At 35.4% G+C, this 20758-nt stretch overlaps 1 protein-coding gene across 4 annotated transcripts in view; it reads left to right on the top strand.

The window, feature by feature from the left end:
• The first annotated feature begins 227 nt into the window (after positions 1-227).
• Positions 228-20758, top strand: part of LOC150077869 (transmembrane and coiled-coil domains protein 2-like) — a 127490-nt gene continuing 106959 nt past the window's right edge. For 2 of the 4 annotated variants that reach the window (XR_016547650.1, XM_090385418.1), the window contains exons 1-3: positions 228-402; positions 14818-15085; positions 19744-19924. Coding sequence is in view for 3 of the 4 variants with exons in the window: in XM_090385418.1 (XP_090241544.1) it covers positions 14846-15085; positions 19744-19924 (421 nt within the window). In the remaining variant the exon portion in view is untranslated. Of the gene's footprint in view, positions 519-14817; positions 15086-19743; positions 19925-20758 lie in introns of all 4 variants that reach the window. The other 2 variants (XM_090385420.1, XM_090385419.1) reach the window with 2 other exon arrangements.

Here is a 20758-nt window from a genome sequence, read left to right as displayed (position 1 = left end):
GTTTTTTTTCGTTCAGGTTTCCTTTATATGCGATATCAATATAAGTTTTACTTCCATTGAAAAATGGTGAAATAATTTTTATTAAAAAAAAGTAAAGTTTTGAAAATGAAATAAATTATAATCGAATTAATAAGAAAAATTTATTTCAAAAAAATAATATTCAGTTATATTCTAGTTAACCGAGAAACGAACCGAATCTACCTTTTCATAGCATAGGAGGAACATGGGTGACTAGTGATTAGCGTTCTGAAGGCAGATTACCTGTTTCGAAAGAAGGATGTATGTTTTGTTTGTTTCTTGAAGATGAATGTGTGTCATCTGAGCAGTACTTTGTAGTTTTAGTAACAAAGTGGCATGCTGATCTCACATCGTCTTGGAGCACAGGATCTGACATGAAGAAAGGTATTTATTGTCGGAAGGATTTAGACGTTAAATAATAAAGAAAGGATGGATGCAGAGGTAACATTTGACACATGCAGTGCATTTGTTCACTTCTATACTTGGATACCGCAAGCGAAGTTAGTGCCTAATAAATATTATAATGTAGAGGCATTTTTAAAGTTATTTTTCAAGAGGAAACCTTTTTTCGATTTAAATCTAAAATTGTTACGCCTATTCATCAGGCGGACCAACAAACCTCACCCCCCCCCGTCGTTCCCGCTGTGTGATAACTATGCCAAGTATTATCGTTGCGGCCAACGGTATGATCATTTCGCCACTACGCTTCAGCTGCCTCCTCCAGTAGTATACAGCGGATTTTCTGTTTAACGTTTTTTTTTTTTTTTCCCCTTCCAAAAAAAAAAAAAAAAACGTGAAACATCTTGGGTTGAGAAAAACTTTAAACGTGATTTTTAACAATATATTGGCTGTCTATCCTGTTTATTAGAAAAAGAAATTGTTGTTACTAAGAATATTGAAATTATAGTGTATGGAACATTGTGATATACTGTAATTGTATCAGTCAGCATCAGTATTGAATAGGTAAAACGGTATCCCGGACCAAAGTTAGCATCCTGTACCACTGCTCTTTATATATATATATATATATATATATATTTTTTTTTTTTTTTTTTTTTGAAGCATTTGCACCCTTTGGATCATGCCCAGGGAAACTGTCCAGTCAGCTGGTACCCTAAACCAGTCTGGTAATCATATTGTCAGTACTAAACAGTACATCTTGCTGTTCGTATAGTCAGAACTATGATAAGGTATATCCATTTCGACATTGCTGGGCTATGCTAAAGTATGAAGCTCTCAGGCAGATATGAAGTTCTCTGAGCAGTGCAGACGGGCTGCAAGAGTAGCTCATGGAGTATTGTCAATGATATACAGGAATTTTTCCAGCAGGGATAAGGAGGTGATTATTCCATTGTATAAGGCAATGGTCAGGCCACACCTATAGTACTGTATACAGGTCTGGAGGCCTCATTTCAAGAAGGATGTAGAGCTGCTGGAACGAGTACAGAGAAGGGCAACAAGATTAGTGAATGGAACAAAGGGGTGCTCTTACAAAGAAAGGCTTAAGTTTTGCAAATTACAGTGTCTGGAGACTAGGCACCAGCGAGGTGATCTGATAGAGGTGTATAAAGCCTTGAATGGTTTAAGCATGCTCAATGCTGATGGGATTCTTCCTCTAGCTCAGAAAAATCACCTGAGAGGGCATAAATTCAAATTGAGGAAAGACAGATGTAGGATAGACGTGCGGAAATTTGCCTTTAGCCAGTGGGTGGTTGGTTGGTGGAACAGACTTCATCCCTTGTGGTGGAGGTTGATAGCCTAAATAAGTTTAAGGCTCAGCTGGACAGGTATTTTGAACGAACAGAGGGATGAAGTAGAAGTGTTTTTTTTTTTTTTTTTTTTTTTGGCTGATGCTGCATAAGCTTGCTTTCTTGCATCAAATGCCGCTACTAATGCTAATGCTGAGGTGGAAAGTGATTAATATCTCTGAGATTCTTTTATTTGGTGAGACAGTAGCAAATTGAAATGAAAATGCCACTTCCCCCCCTCCATTATTAATTGGAATCTTTAAAATAGTGGAAAGAGGAGTAGCATTTCCTTGTTTGCATCTGTGCCCTTAAAAATCTTGACATGATCCTGTATATAGAAGTAAGATGTTATGTGTACCTTACCTTTTATGGGCTATACACAGTAGAATGCTCTATAAATTTTCTCTCTCCCCCTCTCCCTTCCTCTTCAATAAATCCCCTGCTGGCATTCACCTCTGGGGGCTCACATCTGGTGAGTATGGGCTTGGCAAACCCAGGGTCCTGAGCTGGATATCATCATTCTTCTCTTTCTTGGTGATGACTTTCTACTTCTCTCTCTCTCACACACGGGGTAACTCGGAAATTTTTTTTTTTTGGCTGGTCCAGCATAAGCCTCAGGCTTCCTTGTGTCATGTGGCTAATAATAATAATAATAACTAATAAACTACAAATTCTGGATCACCATGAGATTCATGAATGCTCTGCTCTCCCCCATGCTCTTTAATTTCTTTAATTAACCATTTTCTGAAACAACTGATAATTGTTTCATAGATCACTGCATTCTACGATACTATTATCATATGCCCCCCATCAGAGAAATCTACTACTTCTGTTTTGCGTTTGTTTCCAAAACATCTACCATGACTAACAGTTTATGCCTATAGAATGACTACTTTCCAAGGAGGTGATTATACTACATCATACTTTGTTTTTAAGGTATAGTTGATGCTCAGGCCTAGAGGCTTCAGCCTTTTTAGTGCAATTTGTTTAAAGAAGGTCAATACTCAGAATATTACTCAGAAATTCTGTATGGTTGCTGGTCACAACCTCTGTTGACCAAAAAATCAGCACTTTTCTACCAACAGCTCTTATCTTTGCATCAGATCCTCTGAAGAAAACTTACGAAAACCCTTGAAGTTACCTACAATTTTTATTTATGTATATACCTGCATGGCAGAGTACAGATATACCAAAAAATACCATGGTTTTGCAAATATTTTAATCACTAAGGGTTTTATCTTTTTTTGAATTTTTGGAAAGTAAGACTATGAGACATTCTTTGTGATGGTGAAGCAGATGATGATGGGCACATTCATATTGAGGAATTCAAAGTTATCTTTTAACATTAACTTTCTGCTGGAAAATAAGGGAAGGAAGCATAGAAAATAATCCTTGCTTCTTGTGCTGTGACTCCAGATTTTGCAATTCTCTTTAACAACGATGGTAAGCTTAATTTTTTTGCCTAAGTTTTACCCAGTAGCAAATTATAGAACAGCCCCATTTTATTTGCATTTAAAATATTTGTGGACTTTTTCTTATTGTAGAAAAAGCAGGGATTCTTTCCAGTGGTCAGCAGTTTCTTGACTAACTTCAACTCCCCCCCCCCCAACACACATATTTAGGTAATATTTTTCTTTCTGAGTCTACTAGTTCACCCATTTGAGGTTTAAAAATTAGTTATTGTTAAGTTTTAGTGCAATTTAAGTTGCTTTCTCCCTTATTAATTTCCTACTGATCAAACTTTTTTACTGTCAACTGCTGGAACAATTGCCTAAGTTCATTTTCTAGTTTGTGTGCTAACTTTCATCATTTTATTTCCTGTGCTTAATGTGGATTTTTTAAAAAGTAATTTAAAAGTAATTTAAAAGTTTCATTGTTTATGTTTATAGAGAACATAAGGACTTTCCTAAAAATTTTGTTAACACTACTTTTCCATTAACATTTATATTTATTTTTCTTTAAAATATTTTCTTAAACTTTCTTAAAATATGTATATGATCAAAAAAAAAGAAAAAAAAAGGAACTTTGTGTCTTTTCTTTAGGTACATTTCAGTTCAATAATATATCTAAAATCTCAGTGACACAGCCAACTTTATGAGATGTAGACCTTGTCACTGGAAACTATGATAAATTCGGTACAGGTCAAACTGATAACAAAGCTACTTTTGGAGCTCTTTACCATCAGAGTAAGGTGGGCCGCCAGTCCTAGTGTTCTGGGTATTTTTTGTGAAGTACCAGCATTGATTATTGTAAAGGAGTGGTCAGGTTGCAAGTACAGCAGCATGTGTGCACGCACACACACACACACACTGTGTTCAAAGCTACAAAATAACAGTGATATTATTAGAGTCAGGCATGATGGTAAGGTTTTTTTTATGTCCTTCAGATACTTTCATTAAATATGATTATAATAAAAATTTTGAATTTCGACGCCTCCAGATGTTGGTGCCCCTATTCCCTGCTTACCAGGCTTACCACATTCTTCTGGCCCTGATTAGAGTCTTTGCCATATAAACTCCTTTGACTCTCTGTGGCTTCCTGGAGTGTAAAATTAGAAATTTATTTACTCTGAACACAGCAGTTCATACGTATTTCCTGAAAATTACAGTCTACAGAAGTTCAAGTCCAATGTCAACAAATATCTTCTTTCGTCTTCTCAACCTCCAACCCAAGTACAGTACTAAGTACTGTAGGTTCTAATACCTCTCGTGTTTGGGGTTTACATAAAAAAAAAAAAAAAAAAAAAGTTGGCTTTCAGCTAAATTTCTTCACATTCTTATTTTTCCTTCTTAAAATATTGATTTCTACATCATATGTGTTTTTATTGGATTGATTGACAAGGTTCTCATCATATACTCCCTCCTATCGTGTCTGGGCAGAATTGCAGACACTTTCAAATTTAATCCTAACTCATGACTTTTCTTTTCAGTATTGACCTGTACTTGTTAAGTAAACATTTGTGTCGTACACATTTGTGCCAATGTGTATGACAGTATTAGCTTTTGTGCCCTTAAAAGATAATATCTGCTCTACAAGGTCATCAACTTTTGCCCTTGGCAGACATACCCTGTTCCTAGTTGTAATTTACATTTTTATTGATTGATTGATGGTTACCCCACATTGTTGCTGAAGCATTAGTCTATTTCTTGCTGGTCTTTATGACCTATGTACTTTGTTTTTCAGAAGATCTTGATTTATGAGGCTGAAATAAATTATATATGGCATTAATTTTTATTTAATTTGCATTTCACCCATTTTCACTTTAAATACCGAGCACACAATCACTTCACCTCCCACATCTTGCACACCAGTGCCTCATGTCTTTGGCTCTCTCTTCTGCTCATTCTTCTTAAATAATCCTTTTTTTTTTTTTTTTTTTTGTGAAGGATGTGCCAAAAGCTAAGGAATTAGCAAAGTTGTTAATATCACAATAAAAAGTGCTTGGGAATATATAATGAACATATCTCAAACTATGTTAAACGGATCAAACACAGCCAACTGAAAAGAGATGCTGAAAGTGTCTGGCCTCGAGAAGAACACAATTGTGAGGTGTTCTTCCTTTTTAACTTTTCTTTCTTTTTCTAATTATATGCATTTTCTTCTGTGAAAATCTTTTGATGAAAACGAAGGATGGAAAATGTTTTTTGTTGTGTTTATTTTATTTATTCTTAATTTTATTAATTTCCAAACTGAAGAAAAAACAAAAAAAAAAAATTGTATGTTTAATATGGAGATGTTAGCATTTTAATTTAATATAGTTTAGTTCAATCTGTGTTTTCTTATTTTGTTTTTTCAGTACTTCAAAATAATAATTTCTGAAGATATAGAACAAAACTGATGCTCAAATAGCTGATAAACTTACTAATAGAAAGAAAAAAATAACATTGGTTAAATCTGTGAAACTAAAATCTTTATTTATTTACATTATGTTACCAAATAGTAATGAAATTTCAAATTAGGTCGCGCCTCCGTAGCCAGGTGGGAAGGAGCAGCAGTGCGTAGCACACTCTTCTTGATTAGACCGGGGTTCGAGCCCGTCACCACCAAATACGGAGATGCGGAAAGGTCGGGGAATGACCACCGCATATCCCGGAGCAATATGGCCTTAGTTGCTAATGCTCCTAAAAACCAAATAACAACAACAACAACAAATTAGGTCATTTTATATGAATCAGATATAAGAGAAGATAAAGAAAATAGTGAGTCATACAAAAATAAATAAACCAAGTCATAAAATAAAATAGTAGATTTAGTGTGTATAGTGTATTAGTATACTTTGTTAGTTGTATTAGTTATTTGTTATTGTAGCAAATGTTTTAAGAAGCAAGTTTGAAATTTTAAAAAGCTCTGTGAATTCCCCAATCATATTTATGTGACATGACAAATGAACGTTCCACACCCACTTGAACTGTTAAGCAGCAGAAACATATATGGAAAATGATATTATCATAAAATGTTGTTTCTTGAGTATAGCAGAAATTGCATTTTTAAAAATTTGATAATGTTTTCAGACATTTTGTAGGACAAAACATACTCCATGATAATGTAGTAGTAGTAGTGGCATGTGATGCAAGAAAGCAAATGTATGAGCTTATGCAGCATCAGCCAAAAAAAAAAAAAAAAAAAATCACACCATTCCCTCCAAATGCCTGTCCAGTTCCTCCTTAAATTTATTCAAGCTACCAACTTCCACAACGACAGATGGAAGTTTGTTCCAGCAATTAATCATCCGCTGGCTAAAGGCAAATTTCCGCACATCTATTCTACATCTGTCTTTTCTTAATTTGAATTTATGCCCCCTTACGTTCGTAATCTGAACAAGTGGAAGGATCCCATCAGAATTCAGCGTGCTCAATCCATTCAAGCCTTATATACCTCAATCAGATCACCGTGCAGGTGCCTAGTCTCCAGCAACTGCAATTTGCAGAACTTAAGCCTCTCTTGGTAAGAGGATCCCTTCATTCCCCTCACCAATCTTGTTGCCCTTCTCTGTACCTGCTCAAGTAAATCTACATCCTTCCTAAAATTAGGCCTCCAGACCTGTACGCACTACTCAAGGCATGGCCTGACCATTGCCTTATACAGAGGGATAATCACCTCCTTTTCCCTGCTAGCAAAATTCCTATATATCATTGACAAAAACCCCATGACCTGCCCTGGCAGCCTGTCTGCATTGCCCAGAGAACTTCATATCTGACTGCACAATTACTCCCAGGTCTTTTTCATTTTCTACCACCTTAAGTGTAGTTCCACACAGTTGGTATGTTTCTCTGGGGTTATTTCTACCCATATGCAGTACTTTGCATTTGTCAAGGTTAAACTTCAGTTGCCACTTCTTAGCCCATCTGCCCAAATTATCTAGATCCTGTTACAGTAGCAGACTGCCATTACTGTCATTAACAACCCTGCCAACCTTTGTATCATCTGCAAACTTCGACATTAAGCCTGATATACCTTCATCAATATCATTGATAAATATACAAAACAACAGTGGACCTAACACCGAACCCTGTGGGACTCCACTAATAACATTAGACCAAGAAGAGCAGCACCCATTGATTACCACCCTCTGTCTTCTCGCACTTAACCATCCTTTTATCCATTGTAGCAACTTACCCTTAATACCATTCTGCTCCAATTTGTACAATAGTCTTCCATGCGCAACAGTGTCAAAAGCTTTCCTGAAATCCAAATATATGATATCAAAATTGTTTTTTGCATCCAGTTCCTTTGTAACCACATCATAATATCCTATCAAATTTGTCAGACAAGACTTTCCCTTAACAAACCCATGCTGTGTCTGAATTATTGCTGCAGTCTTGTCTAGATGATCCTGCAATGCATCTTTAACCAGCGACTCTATTATTTTACCCGGAACAGAAGTTAAACTAACTGGTCTGTAATTACTCGTGTCACCCTTCGATCCCCCTTTGTGAATTGGGGATACATTTGCGCATCTCCAGTCCGTGGGAACCTCCCCTGAGTCCAAGGATGCTCTCATAATTATGGCTAAGGGTTTGCTTAGTTGCCTTGCCGCCTCCTTTAATATAACTGGATAGATTCCATCCACCCCAGGTGCTTTTCTTACGTTTAACTTCAACAATTTCTCTTCCACTTTGCTCTCAGTTATTACAAGATCATTAAGCACCCTGCTACAATTTGATAACCTTCTGCCATTTTCAAACCTTAATAATTCCTCACGTGTGAATGTAGATGCAAAATACTCATTCAGTTTGAGGATCATCAACAGTCGAACCATCGATGTCAAGTGGACCAATCAGATTCATCCCCTTCCTTTTAGAGTTTATATAAGTAAAGAAATGTAATTAGTTACATTTCTGCTATATAATGAAAGAAAACCTTTTAATTAACTGAACACTTTTTCAACACATTTATTGCTTCTGTCATCTGTAAGGATATTGAAAGGAAAATAAATACTTATGTTAAAAGATAAAACCAGTCTTGAATTCATAATAGACAGGAAAAAATCTTTTATTCATTCATTATGATAAATTTATAAGCATTGTAATGATTTTAAATTATATTAAACAAATTAGGTAATGTATGCATTACGTTACTTTTCAGCAGCATTCAGTTATCAAGTAGTGTACTTCAGGGTTTAAAAACTTCTGTACTGTGCTCATAAAGTGTTAACCAAAACTTTTACTATATGATGTTCAAGTGATGAGTTGCTTTAAGGCTGGATTTATATAGTATTCTTCTTTAAGGGGAAGTGGAAGAGGTGGGGAAGTGACCAGAGAAACCGAGTTAATTTATTGACATGAAATTTGGTATACTAGTCCTAAAATTATGGAAAAAGATTGGAATTGCTTTTCCAGATTTATAGCACTGTTTGTTTCTCTAAGGAAGGGTTTCATATAATCATCTTTACTCTGTGAAATAATAAATCTTTCAAAAACAGTTAGGATAAGAATGTAGATGTTTATTGAACTAATAGGAGAAGAAAATCAAGTAGCCTAACTTTAAACAAATATAGTGGAGTGCTTGCCCAATATCATGCTACTCCTCAAGCAAAAAGCCAAATACAGTAATTTAAAAGACCATGGTAGATAACCTGACAGGATCTTTCATTCAGTTTCTGTAGGAAATTGCATTCGAGATCCTATATGTTTTTATAGCATAGACGTTAAAATATATTTTGACTTTGCATTTTGTATGTTTTGTCAGGTACCTTTGGGTATCAGGATGAATATGAGTATATGCAGATATGGAATACAAAGTATGAGCCTATGGTATAAATAGAAATTTATATATTTATATTTGATTTCTGTAATATAGATTTAACTTTTATTGTCTTAATTTCTTTGTTTTTTTTTTTATAAGTAGCATTAATGACTCAGGTAGAGTTTTAGCCCATCTAGTGTCTTATCATTATGAGCACGGGCCCTTTTGCAATGTAAATGGTTAGGTTAGTTTAGATATAAAATTTAATTTAAGTGAATTTGTTTGTCAAAGAAGATGGGGTAACTGTGCTGTGGTATTTGATTTACAAATTTCACTGTAGTGAACTTCAACCAAGTTGTTAAACTGAAAGATTTTCATTAGTCAATACCATGTAATCAAACGGATTGGCTCTCTCAGGGGCTCCAGAGAGAGATCTGCCACTCCCAGTTTTTGAAACCCCTAGCCATAATGAAAGAAACAAAGGCACATGAAAACAAAATGGGACACAAAAATATTAAAATTAATTAAAGTGTGATTGATAGGTAAATTTGAAGAAATATAATGAAATGTAATTTCAATATATCTTTTAACAAATGCTTTCTAGCTATTTTCTGTTCAAATGCACAAATTATATAGACCTGAAATATTTATTTGAGACCCCCTTTGAACCTGAGGCCTAGGCTAAATAGCTTTCATGTCCAAATTAGTCTTCCTCAAGCTCTGATAGACCTTGCACACTGAATGGGAAAAAAAAATTTAAATAAATAAATGAAAATTAACAAAGTAAAGAATTTTAAAATTCATGAAAGCATAATTCATGAAAACATAATTTACTTGCTACAGTTTATAACATGCATTAATCAATTATTGCTATTTTTGAAGAAACACCTTGGAACATTACTCAGACAGTGGCAGAACAAAGTTCTGGAGAATTCTTGCCAAAGTTGATTCTCTATTAAAAGTCTTCCTTTTTTGATTTCTAAATGTTAGCAGGTATCTGAATGGTCTTCCTAGCTGAAATGGATGTCCATACATTTACTGCAGTGTTGACTGTTCTTGCGTAGTTAGATGTTCTTTGGGACGAGTTTTAAGTTTCTAGTATTTATGATCACTATATGACTTCTTAAGGTGAAAAAATAAGTGGTAGACAGTGTTGTCTGTCCTCATTATACCACTTGTGGTATATTAAATCCAGACTGGTTCCAAATAGTATCACAATACACTGCCACAGAAAAGTGCATGCCTCATTGTTAGCTGGTTTTACTGGTATATTGACTGTAATAAACTATTAACGTACATTTGGAATTTAGAGCTCAAAAGCTTCAGACTGAGAGAAGATTTTACTGTCATATTGGCACCTCCGTAACCAGGTGGGCAGCAGCAGTGCGTAGCACACACTTCTTGATTAGACCGCGGTTCGAGCCTGTGACCACCAAATATGGATGATGCGGAAAGGTCAGGGAATGACCACCGCATATCTCCAGAGCAATATGGCCTTAGTTGCTAATGCTCCTAAAAACCAAACAACAACAACAACTGTCATATTAGTTAACACAATAGCACCATTTCAATACACCATAATCCAGCCAAGGTTGTGCAGTGGCATCATTACATAACATCTCATATTGTGAATTACTTCACAACAAGTTGCCTATCCATTACACCTCGAATACGTAACTCTTCTCCAATAGAGAAGACTATTGTTACTTATTCCCAGTGGGTACTATCACCAATATGGCTCCTTGTCAGTGAATGGATAGGTGCCCTAATGGTATAACAGCTGACAACCTAATTGTGAATTAATTTCACAATATGAGAAATGCCAAGTGGGGGTGTAGTTTGATACATATAGAATTTAGGGCTAATAACCCTCAGATTGCAAGAAGAGTTTACTGTCATAAGTTAGTGCAGTATTATAATTTCTGTACACAGTAAACCAACCGAAGTTGTGTAGCGGCATCATTACATAACATCTTGTATTGTGAATTCCTTCATGAGTTGCCTATCTCATTACACCCCGAATAATATTCTATATGTATCAAACTACACTCCACTTGACATTCTCATTTGCGAAATTAATTCAAAACTGGGTTGTCATCTGTTATACCATCGGGGTACCCACCCACTCACTGATGAAGGGCCAGATATCCCTGAAACATTCCTCTGAGTGGTGGACAGTGAAAATAAGTAACAGTAGTCTTTTCTATTGGGGAAGCATTACTTATTTGAGGTGTAATGAGATGGGCAACTCATGAAGGAATTTGCAATACGAGATGTTATGTAATGATGTTACTGCACAACTTCGGTTGGTTTACTGTGCATAAAAATGATGCTATTACGCTAACTTATAAGCATTAGTATTAGTGGAGGCATACGATGCAAGAAAGCAAGCTTATGCAGCATCAGTCAATAAAAAAAAAACCTCCCATTTCACCCCTCCGTTAATTCCAAATGCATGTCCAGCTCAGCCTTAAATTTATTTAGGCATCAACTTCTACAACAAAAGATTGAAGAGTGTTCCACCAATCAATTATTCGCTGGCTAAAGGCAAATTTCTGCACATCTATTCTACAACTGTCTTTCCTCAATTTGAATCTGTGCCCCCTCAAGTTCTTAATTTGAGCAAGAGGAAGAATCCCATCAGCATTCAGCTTGCTCAACCCATTCAAGGCCTTATACACTGCAATCAGATCACCTCGCAGGTACCTACTCTCCAGGTGCTGCAATTTGCAGAACTTAAGCCTTTCTTGGTAAGAGCACCCCCTTGTTCCATCCACCAGTCTTGTTGCCCTTCTTTGTGCTCATTATAGCAACTCTACATCCTTCTTAAAATGAGGCCTCCAGACCTGTACACAGTACTCTAGGTGTAGCCTGACCATTTCCTTGTATAATGGGATAATCACCTCCCTGACCCTGCTAGCAAAATTTCTATATATCATTGACAAGACCCCATGACTTGCCCTGGCAGCCCATCTGCACTACTCAGTGAACTTCATATTTGACTGCACAATTACCCCCAGGTCTTTTTCACGTTTTCCACTACCCTGAGTGTAGTGGAAAGTGAAAACGTACCACACAGTTGGTACGTTTCTCTTCGGTTATTGCTATCCATATGCAGTACATTTGTCAATGTTAAACTTCTCAGCCCATTTGCCCAACTTATATAGATTCAGTAAAGACAGTAGCATACTGTCTTTACTGTCATTAACAACCCTGCCAACCTTTGTATAATCTGCAAACTTGGACATTAAACCTGCTATATCTTCATCAGTATCATAGATAAATATACAAAACAACAATAGGCCCAACACCGAACCCTGGGGAACTCCATTAATAACATTTGTCCATGAAGAGCAGTGTCCATTGTTTACCACTCTGTCATCTCCCACTCAACCATCCCTTTATCCATTGTAGCAACTTACCCTTAATGCGATACCTCTCCAATTTGTACATCAGTCTTCCATGTGCAACAGTATCAAAAGGTTTCCTGAAATCGAAGTATATGATATCAAAATTATTTTTGGCATTCAGTTCCTTTGTGACCACATCATAGTATCCAATCAGATACTATGATGTGGTCACAAAAGGGAGGCCAGACAAGACCTCCCTTTAACAAACCCATGCTGTGTCTTAACTATTACTGCAGTCTTGTCTAGATGATACTGCAATGCTTCTTTAACCAGTGATTCCATTATTTTCCCCGAAACATTATTTTCCTCGGAGCACGCTGAATTCTGATTGGATCCTTCCACTTGTTCAGATTACAAACCTAAGGGGGCATAAATTCAAATTAAGAAAGGACTGATGTAGAATAGATGTGTGGAAATTTGCCTTTAGCCAGTGAGTGGTTAATTGCTGGAACAAACTTCCATCTGTCGTTGTGGAAGTTGATAGGTTAAATAAATTTAAGGAGGAACTGGACAAGCATTTGGAGGGAATGGTGTGTTTTTTTTTTTTTTTTTTTTTTGGCTGATGCTGCATAAGCTCATACACTTGCTTTCTTGCATCATATGCCACTACTACTACTACTACTACATATATATGACTATTAAGATGCTTAGAAACTATAAAAAGATCAGTGAAGTTACAATGAAGTTTTAAACTCCTTTGGCTGAAGCTGTACAGATTAAAAATGGAAAATACATCATCATCATACCTAATAAATCTGCTCTTTTAATTCTTAGTGTGATGCACTTATTTTAATAGCATTCAGATGATTAGCACAAAATCAGCATGCCCCTCTATAATAATGTAGCGTGGCTCATCACCGTGCAATACGGTTAATAAAAATTAACTGTAATGCATGATCTCTTGTGCCATTACTGTCATCATGCATTGTTATGTAGTGATTAAAGGTATGCAAGCAATAGCTAGACCAAAAAGAATATGAAATATGGCCTGTGGGTCTTAAGTCCCACTGAGCCAACTCATAGCAATGCTCAGATATGTAGGTGCCTCCGTAGCTAGGTGGGCAGGAACAGCAGTGCGTAGCACATGCTTCTTGATTAGACCCGGGTTCGAGCCCATGACCACCAAATACGGAGGATGCGAAAAGGTCAGGGAATGACCACTGCTAATGCTCCTAAAAACCAGATAACAATAACAGCTCAGATATGTTAATAATGAAGGCCTTCATCAGTTTCTTAGCTGGTTTTTGTCCAAGTTGTTGACATTTCATATAAAAATATAGGCTGACTGTTACTCATATCTTAATGGATTTTATTGAGTTTTTATATGCTGGTTTCTATAAGAAAGAATTCTTCAAATTTTATTTTGTTAAGGATAGTGGATGGTTATAAAAGCACAAACAGTAGGCTCTCTGCTCTATTATTACTTTCAGTAATAAACTGCCATTTTTTTAACAATAAATTTGCTAGTTTTGAGGAAAAAAATGACTTGGCAAGTAAAAAAAAAAAAAAACAGTCTATTTGTAGTTTTCATTTCTTCTCTAAGCTAAAATGTCTGAACCAAATATTGGATCAGCAGGTTTGTCAAACCCAGGATTTTGTATCAATGGGTTCTACTGGTTATTTCTAAATCTTTCCATCTAGCCCCCAGTGTAAGATTAATTAACTATACACGAGCTAATATATGATAGTCAGAACTGCGGAAATATCCACGAATATATGTTGAGAGAAGGATATTATTCGGTTATTCATGAAGAATCAATATGAAGTAAGAGCGACACTAATTAAACTATATGAGTTGTTACAAAGTCATTTTATTGGGAAAAACAGGTTACAATTTTCTGTTAATGACATTTCAAGAATTCAATGTTGGATCCTGTCATCAGGCCCCCATCAAGAAAGAATGAAAGCAGGAACAATGCATATAAGAGAGAAAAATATTTTCAAATTGCAAGTCCCAAGAATGCTGGATACTTGTCTGTATTTTCCATTTAACTATAGTTCGAAATTTAAATATTCCCATAAAAATCCTCATAGGATTATTTTAAATTTATGTATATAGTTATATTTTGTTTTTTATAAATGTTGGCAATTATGATAATTTTTTGCCATTGTTTTGTTACTTTGTGCTTCACAGATATAAAATAATGTTGTGGGGTACTTTTCTCCCACACCACCACTGATGTTGTTCAGGGCAATGCTACCACCATTCCCAGGTTAATACTGTAATTTGTGTTTACTTCTTCTGAAATTTTTATAGTGAGTAATACAAAGGCATGTAATGTACGACATGTAATGCGCATATGCAGGCTGACGTGAATTGAAACAGATTTATAATTTAGCACATTTCATGTGTTTAAATTATCATATAATTTATTTTAGATAGTTTTGCTGATCCTGTCAACATTTCATCTGCTGTTACTGATTTCTTGTTTTTTTTTTTATTTTTTCTGTGTTAGGTATTTAACCTGTAATTAAATTTTAATAATGAAGCGAAAAAAAAGTCCTCTTATGCACCGCAAGGGTGTAGCAGGTGATGCAAGTGGTAGCCCCAAACATTTAACTCCTTATACTTCTAGTTCTTCTCTAACTTCTGTGCCTGTTACAAACTATCAGGTAGTCAGTGGTAGTCCACAATGTCCTACTCTACTGACTGCAAATCGACCAATTATACAGAATTATTCCTTGAATAATGATGAACAAGAAAGCACTGATGAAGTGAATGAGGTAAGAGAGAGAGAAATTTTTTCTGTAGTCTTGTTATTTTTTGATGATCTCAGCAAAATTAACTTGATTTTCTTTTCTCTTTTTTTTTATAACATTACTAATTTATTTTTATCAAGAAATCACTGCCTGTGAGATTATATTTAATTATATGGAAATATTTATTCAATGAATATGGAAATTTCATCAAAACTGATTTGTTTATATATTAGATTAGAAATTTATATTGTAAAACCAAACTATATCCTCCAGGTACCTGATCACTAATATGGCTAGTCCTTTTAGAAACAGGTAGTTAATTGGATGTTTTGACTAAAGAATGCCTGTGTGAAAACTTTGTAACTCATGCAATTTGCAAAACAGAATCCTGCTATATATTCAAACAGTTGTGGTCTAACAAATTATCAAAAGTTCCAGTTTGTCTATTCTTGTGCCCTGTGTTATAAACATGACACCACACTGGCTGCCCTATTGATTCCTGTTCACTAGTAGTTAAATTTATGTGATATTCTATGATATAATAAATAACTAATTTATTTTATTCATTTATTACACAAAATATAAATTACATGACACTGGATGGGTGTGGCTCGGAGAGGAATTTTTGCTGGTGATTTTTCTGTGGGTCCAAGTCTTATTGTATTCACTGTGGCACATGTTTGGAACAGATAGTATTGCTCTAGCAGATAATATTGTAGCCAGCAATGCCTTTGTGTGTGCATGCGTGCATACACACTCGCTAAATGCAAAGAGGTTGAAGAAATTAAGTGAAAATTTTTTATATTGTTAGGTAATATTGAGTATTTGAAGAAAATAGTTGATACCTTGGAAGGAATTAAATCAGAGAACTCATCAGATATACAGATAATTCCAACTAACGCACCTGCAGGGTGGATCACCATGGGGGCATAAGGCAGTGATCTAAGGAGATTGTTATTATTCATTTGATTATTAAAGACACAGGAAAAACAAATTGTATATCTGACTGTTCCATCAGCCATTAGACCAGTTAGTCAAAGTGAAGAGCTACCTGATCCAATCCTTCCAAAAACATGGTCATTAGAAGAGTATGGGCTTGGCACACCCACGGTCCTGAGTTGGATATCATCATTCTTCTCTCTTTCTTGGTGATTTCTCTCTCTCTCTCTCTCTCTCTCTCTCTCTCTCTCTCTCTCTCTCTCAGGGTAACTGGGAAATTTTTTTTGGCTGATGCAGCATAAGCCTCAGGCTTCTTTGCACCATAGGGCTAATAATAATAATAAAACACAGAGACCTAATTGAAACAGTCCATGTGAGCTTTGTATAAAAATACCTATTCTCAGACCCAAATAAGCTTCACCTTATAACCAAAACTGAATTAAATGACCCTGTCTGTGATTCAGTATTAATATTACTAGTGGCAATGATGCAAGAAAGCCAAAAAAAAAAAAAAACACTAAATAATTTAGCTAATGCTTCCTTAAATTTTTTTCAGAATACCGTGGTTGTGGACAGGTCCCACCATTACCTGAGGCGTACCTGTTTGGAATCGCTAAATATAAAATGCTCGGACACCGCTTTGAACAGGAACAGTGGTTGTCAAGTTAACCCCATCACAGAGTCAGTAATTCTATCCATAGACAAAAGCTGGCCACGTCACCACCATACGTCACAGCCACAAACATCAACAAACAATTAACCACGTGCCTCACGCACCATCCTGGCAGTGCATCTCTATTCCAACTGCCATTCAAGTATTTTAATCCGATGAAGGCTGCCACCCAGCCGAAAGCTAATTTATTTATTGTAGTTTTATTAATGCTCTGTGTAACAAAATAAAAATAAATTTTCGCATTATGAATCCAGAGCACGTAGGCCTATTTTATTAATTGTATCTGTGTTTCATGAACAACAAAAATGAGTTTTCTTCATATTTTGCTACGAAAGATTCACTTTGTTACTGTAATGATGTTGATGGACTGCTTGATACTCTTGGAAGAGAGCATAAACCAGCACAGTGAAGCCTTTTTATCTGCTGTTCAAAATTTATGCTAAAAACTCTGACTCCTAGCTGAAACTTACTCTAAAAGCTGTGCTACTTCACACAAGAAATCTTCAAGAAAGTTTTTGTGAAAATTTTTTGGGTAATAAAAGAGCAGATAATTATAATAATAATAATAAAATATATATGATTGAAAATTTATTACAAGCCTACCAAAATCTTGGTTGCAACATGCCTCCACCATCCCCATTTTAGACTTTTTCCTAGATAACCTTGGACACAGTGATGAACATGGTGAATCTTTTTATCAAGATATTGCTGTCATAGAGAAATGTTACAAAGGATGGTGGAAGCCCTTGTGGGTAGTACAGTTGGTAGAATCGCCATCCTCTCCACACCGGATGGAAAAGACCCAAGTTCAAGTTCTGTCGATGATGGGAGGAAGTTTTATGTGGCTGAATTAGTTGGTCTAAGGCAGGAATAGTATGGTTTTTTCTCCCAGAAACTTGGGTTTTCCATCTAGCAAAACAGAAAATCGATCTCAGAATGCACGCAATTTACAGATAATATACAAGGAACAATATAGCCTTAGTCACTGATGTTTCTAAAACCTTACTGCAACAACAACCCAGTATTCTGGCAGATTACTGTTAGACATTGATCAGAGGCGTTCCTGATCATTACTAAAGAAAAACCAAATGAAAAAATAATGACTATATTTTTACATTGTTCACTATAATATTTGTTAAAATTTCATTAAAAATTCCAATAAGTTTAACCAGAATTTCTCTCTCAATCTGTGGGTGCTAGACATACAATGTTTGACTTCAAATTTGGATTCTACTAATTAAAATCCATGATATGTACCATATTTTAGAAGGAATAAACGAAAAGCTTGAAATTATGATGTATATGATATCAAAAAATAACCTTGAAGTATATGATATAAAAAATAATTTTGATATCATATACAGTACTTAGATTTTAGGAAAGCTTTTGATACTGTTGCACATGGAAGACTACAAATTGGAGCAGTATGGCATTAAGGGCAATTTGTTATAATGAATAAAAGGATGGTTGAGTGGGAGAAGACAGAGAGTGGTAATCAATGGACATTGCTCTTCGTAGACTAATGTTATTAGCGGAGTCCTCCTGGGTTCAGTGTTGGGCCCATTGTTGTTTTCTGTATTTATCAATGATATTGGTGAAGATGTATCAGGGTTAATGTCTAAGTTTGTAGGTTGGCGATATGAAGGTTGGCAAGGCTGTTAATGACAGTAATAATAGTACACTACTGCAACATGATCTAGAAATGTTGAGCAGATGGGCTTGAGAGGTGGCAACTGTAGTTCAACATTGACAAATGTAAAGTACTTCATATGGGTAGCAGTAACCCCAGAGTAATGTACGGCACCTCCGTAGCCAGGTGGGCAGGAGCAGCAGTGCGTAGCACATGCTTCTTGATTAGACCGGGGTTCGAGCCCGTACCCACCAAATAGGAAGGATGTGGAAAGGTCAGAGAATGACCGCCGCATATTCCCGGAGCAATATGGCCTTAGTTGCTAATGCTCCTAAAAATCAAATAACAAACAAACAAACAACAGAGTAATGTACTAACTGGGTACTACACTCAGGGTAGTGGAGAATGAAAAGGACTTGGGGAATAATTGTGCAGTCAGATATGAAGTTTTCTGAGCAATGCAGATAGGCTGCCAGAGCAGGTCATGGGGTATTTTCAATGATATACAGGAATTTTGCTAGCAGGGAAAAGGAGGCGATTATCCCTTTGTATAAGGCACTGGTCAGGCCGCGCCTGTACTGTATATAGGTCTGGAGGCCTCATTTTAGGAAGGATGTAGAGTTGCTTGAACATGTACAGAGAAGGACAACAAGATTGTAAGGGGAATGAAGGGGCCCCCCCTCTTACCAAGAAAGACTTATGTTCTGCAAATTGCAGTTTCTGGAGACTAGGCACCTGTGAGGTGATCTGATTGAGGTCTATAAGGCCTTGAATGGTTTGAGCAAGCTCAGTGCTGATGGGATTCTTCTTCTTGCTCAGATTACTCACCTGAGGTGACATAAATTCAAATTGAGAAGAGACAATTGTAGAATAGTTGTTCAGAAATTTGCATGTAGCCAATGGGTGGTTGATAGTTGGAACAAACTTTCATCTGTTGTAGTGGAGGTCAGCAACTTAAATAAGTTCAAGGCAGAACTAGACAAAGGTTTGGAGTGAATGGATGGGTGAAAAGGAAAGGGTTTTTTTTTTGTTTTTTTTTTGGTCTGATGCTATGTAAGCTTGCTTTTTTGCATCATACACCTTTACTAATGCTAATGTTAATTTTTTGTTCAATGACACTTAATGATGGATTTTTCTACACAGTTGTTATTTCAAATAATAATAATTAGTTATAAAATTTGGTATCACTTAAAGAAAAAGAAAATAGCGAGTCTTTATTTTGTGACCCAAGTAATATGTAAAAAAAATTAGGAAATATTACAGCAGCATTTGTAAAGTTGAAACTTATTAATGCATTGTCCAGTGGATTCACACCTTGAATATTAATGAAAAAAGTATTATTTAGATTTACCCCGATTTTTTGTGTAGTAGACTCATTTCCCATTTCACCAAATTAATTTTGCAGTACTTAAATGTATATATTTTTGTGTTTTTTTTTAGGAAATTATGATTTCGAGTCCAATGTTTAATGGAAATTTTGATATATCGTATTTAATGGTTGATGATATTGACGGTGGTACTACATCAGATTTTCAGCGAACTCGAGTTGCCATAGATCGTATTCAGCAAAAAATAACACGAACTAAAGAACTCATAAAACAAGAACAGACAACACGAGATGGTAAAGAGTCTATTTTTCTGAAACATTAGTTATTTAAAATATTTTTAAGTCTTGTTATTTTCATCATCATTTTATTTTAATTATGAAATTTAATTAGTTTGTGGTTCAAAAACTTAGTAAAAAATTTGCGGTGCAAAAACTCAGTTTGATTCTCATTTTGATTTTCAAAATGATTTTTGTTCATATTCAGGGTAAACCATTGAATACAATTCTTTTTTTGTTTTTTTTTTTTTTTATTATAATTAGAGAACTGTTATATTCTCTGAATATAATATTTCATAATTTCATCCTTGGAAAGAACATTTTCGTGCTTTGTGAAGTGAATGAATAATAAGTACTCTAGTATTTTATTTATTTTTTTTAAAATACTACTCAGTCTTTTGATATTAAAATATTTTGAGTTGAGAAATATTGCTGAATTCATATTGGAGTCTGTGGACTTCTACTAGCAGTATACTAAACAAAATTTTAAGTGGAAAAAAGTGTTAATGTATAACTTCAAAATTTCATGCTCTTAACAGTTTTCTACACAGGGAAATGAAAGTGACTTTTAGTTTCATGTTTATATTTTGACTGTTGTATTCCCCCCCCTTCCCCCTAGAAGAATTTAAAAAAGTTTCTGCAAATTTTCTGCTTCCATGCATAATATATACTGTAATCAGAAATATATGTGCACACATAAAGTTAACCATCTTATTTCCTTGATTTTGCAATGCTGTGCAAGTATGACTGGAAAGATATTCTGTCTTTCTTTTATAGAAAATGTATTTACAGTGCTTTATATTTCAAGCAATAAAAGCAAGGATAGAGGTTGTGAGAAATGCCTCTACAAAA

Source organism: Mastigoproctus giganteus, chromosome 11 (genome assembly GCF_048544385.1).
Source record: "Mastigoproctus giganteus isolate SK-2022 chromosome 11, ASM4854438v1, whole genome shotgun sequence".
Taxonomy (NCBI): Eukaryota; Metazoa; Arthropoda; class Arachnida; order Uropygi; family Thelyphonidae; genus Mastigoproctus; species Mastigoproctus giganteus.
The sequence above is the reverse complement of the archived record's forward strand: the minus strand, read 5'-3'. Positions and strand labels throughout refer to the sequence as shown.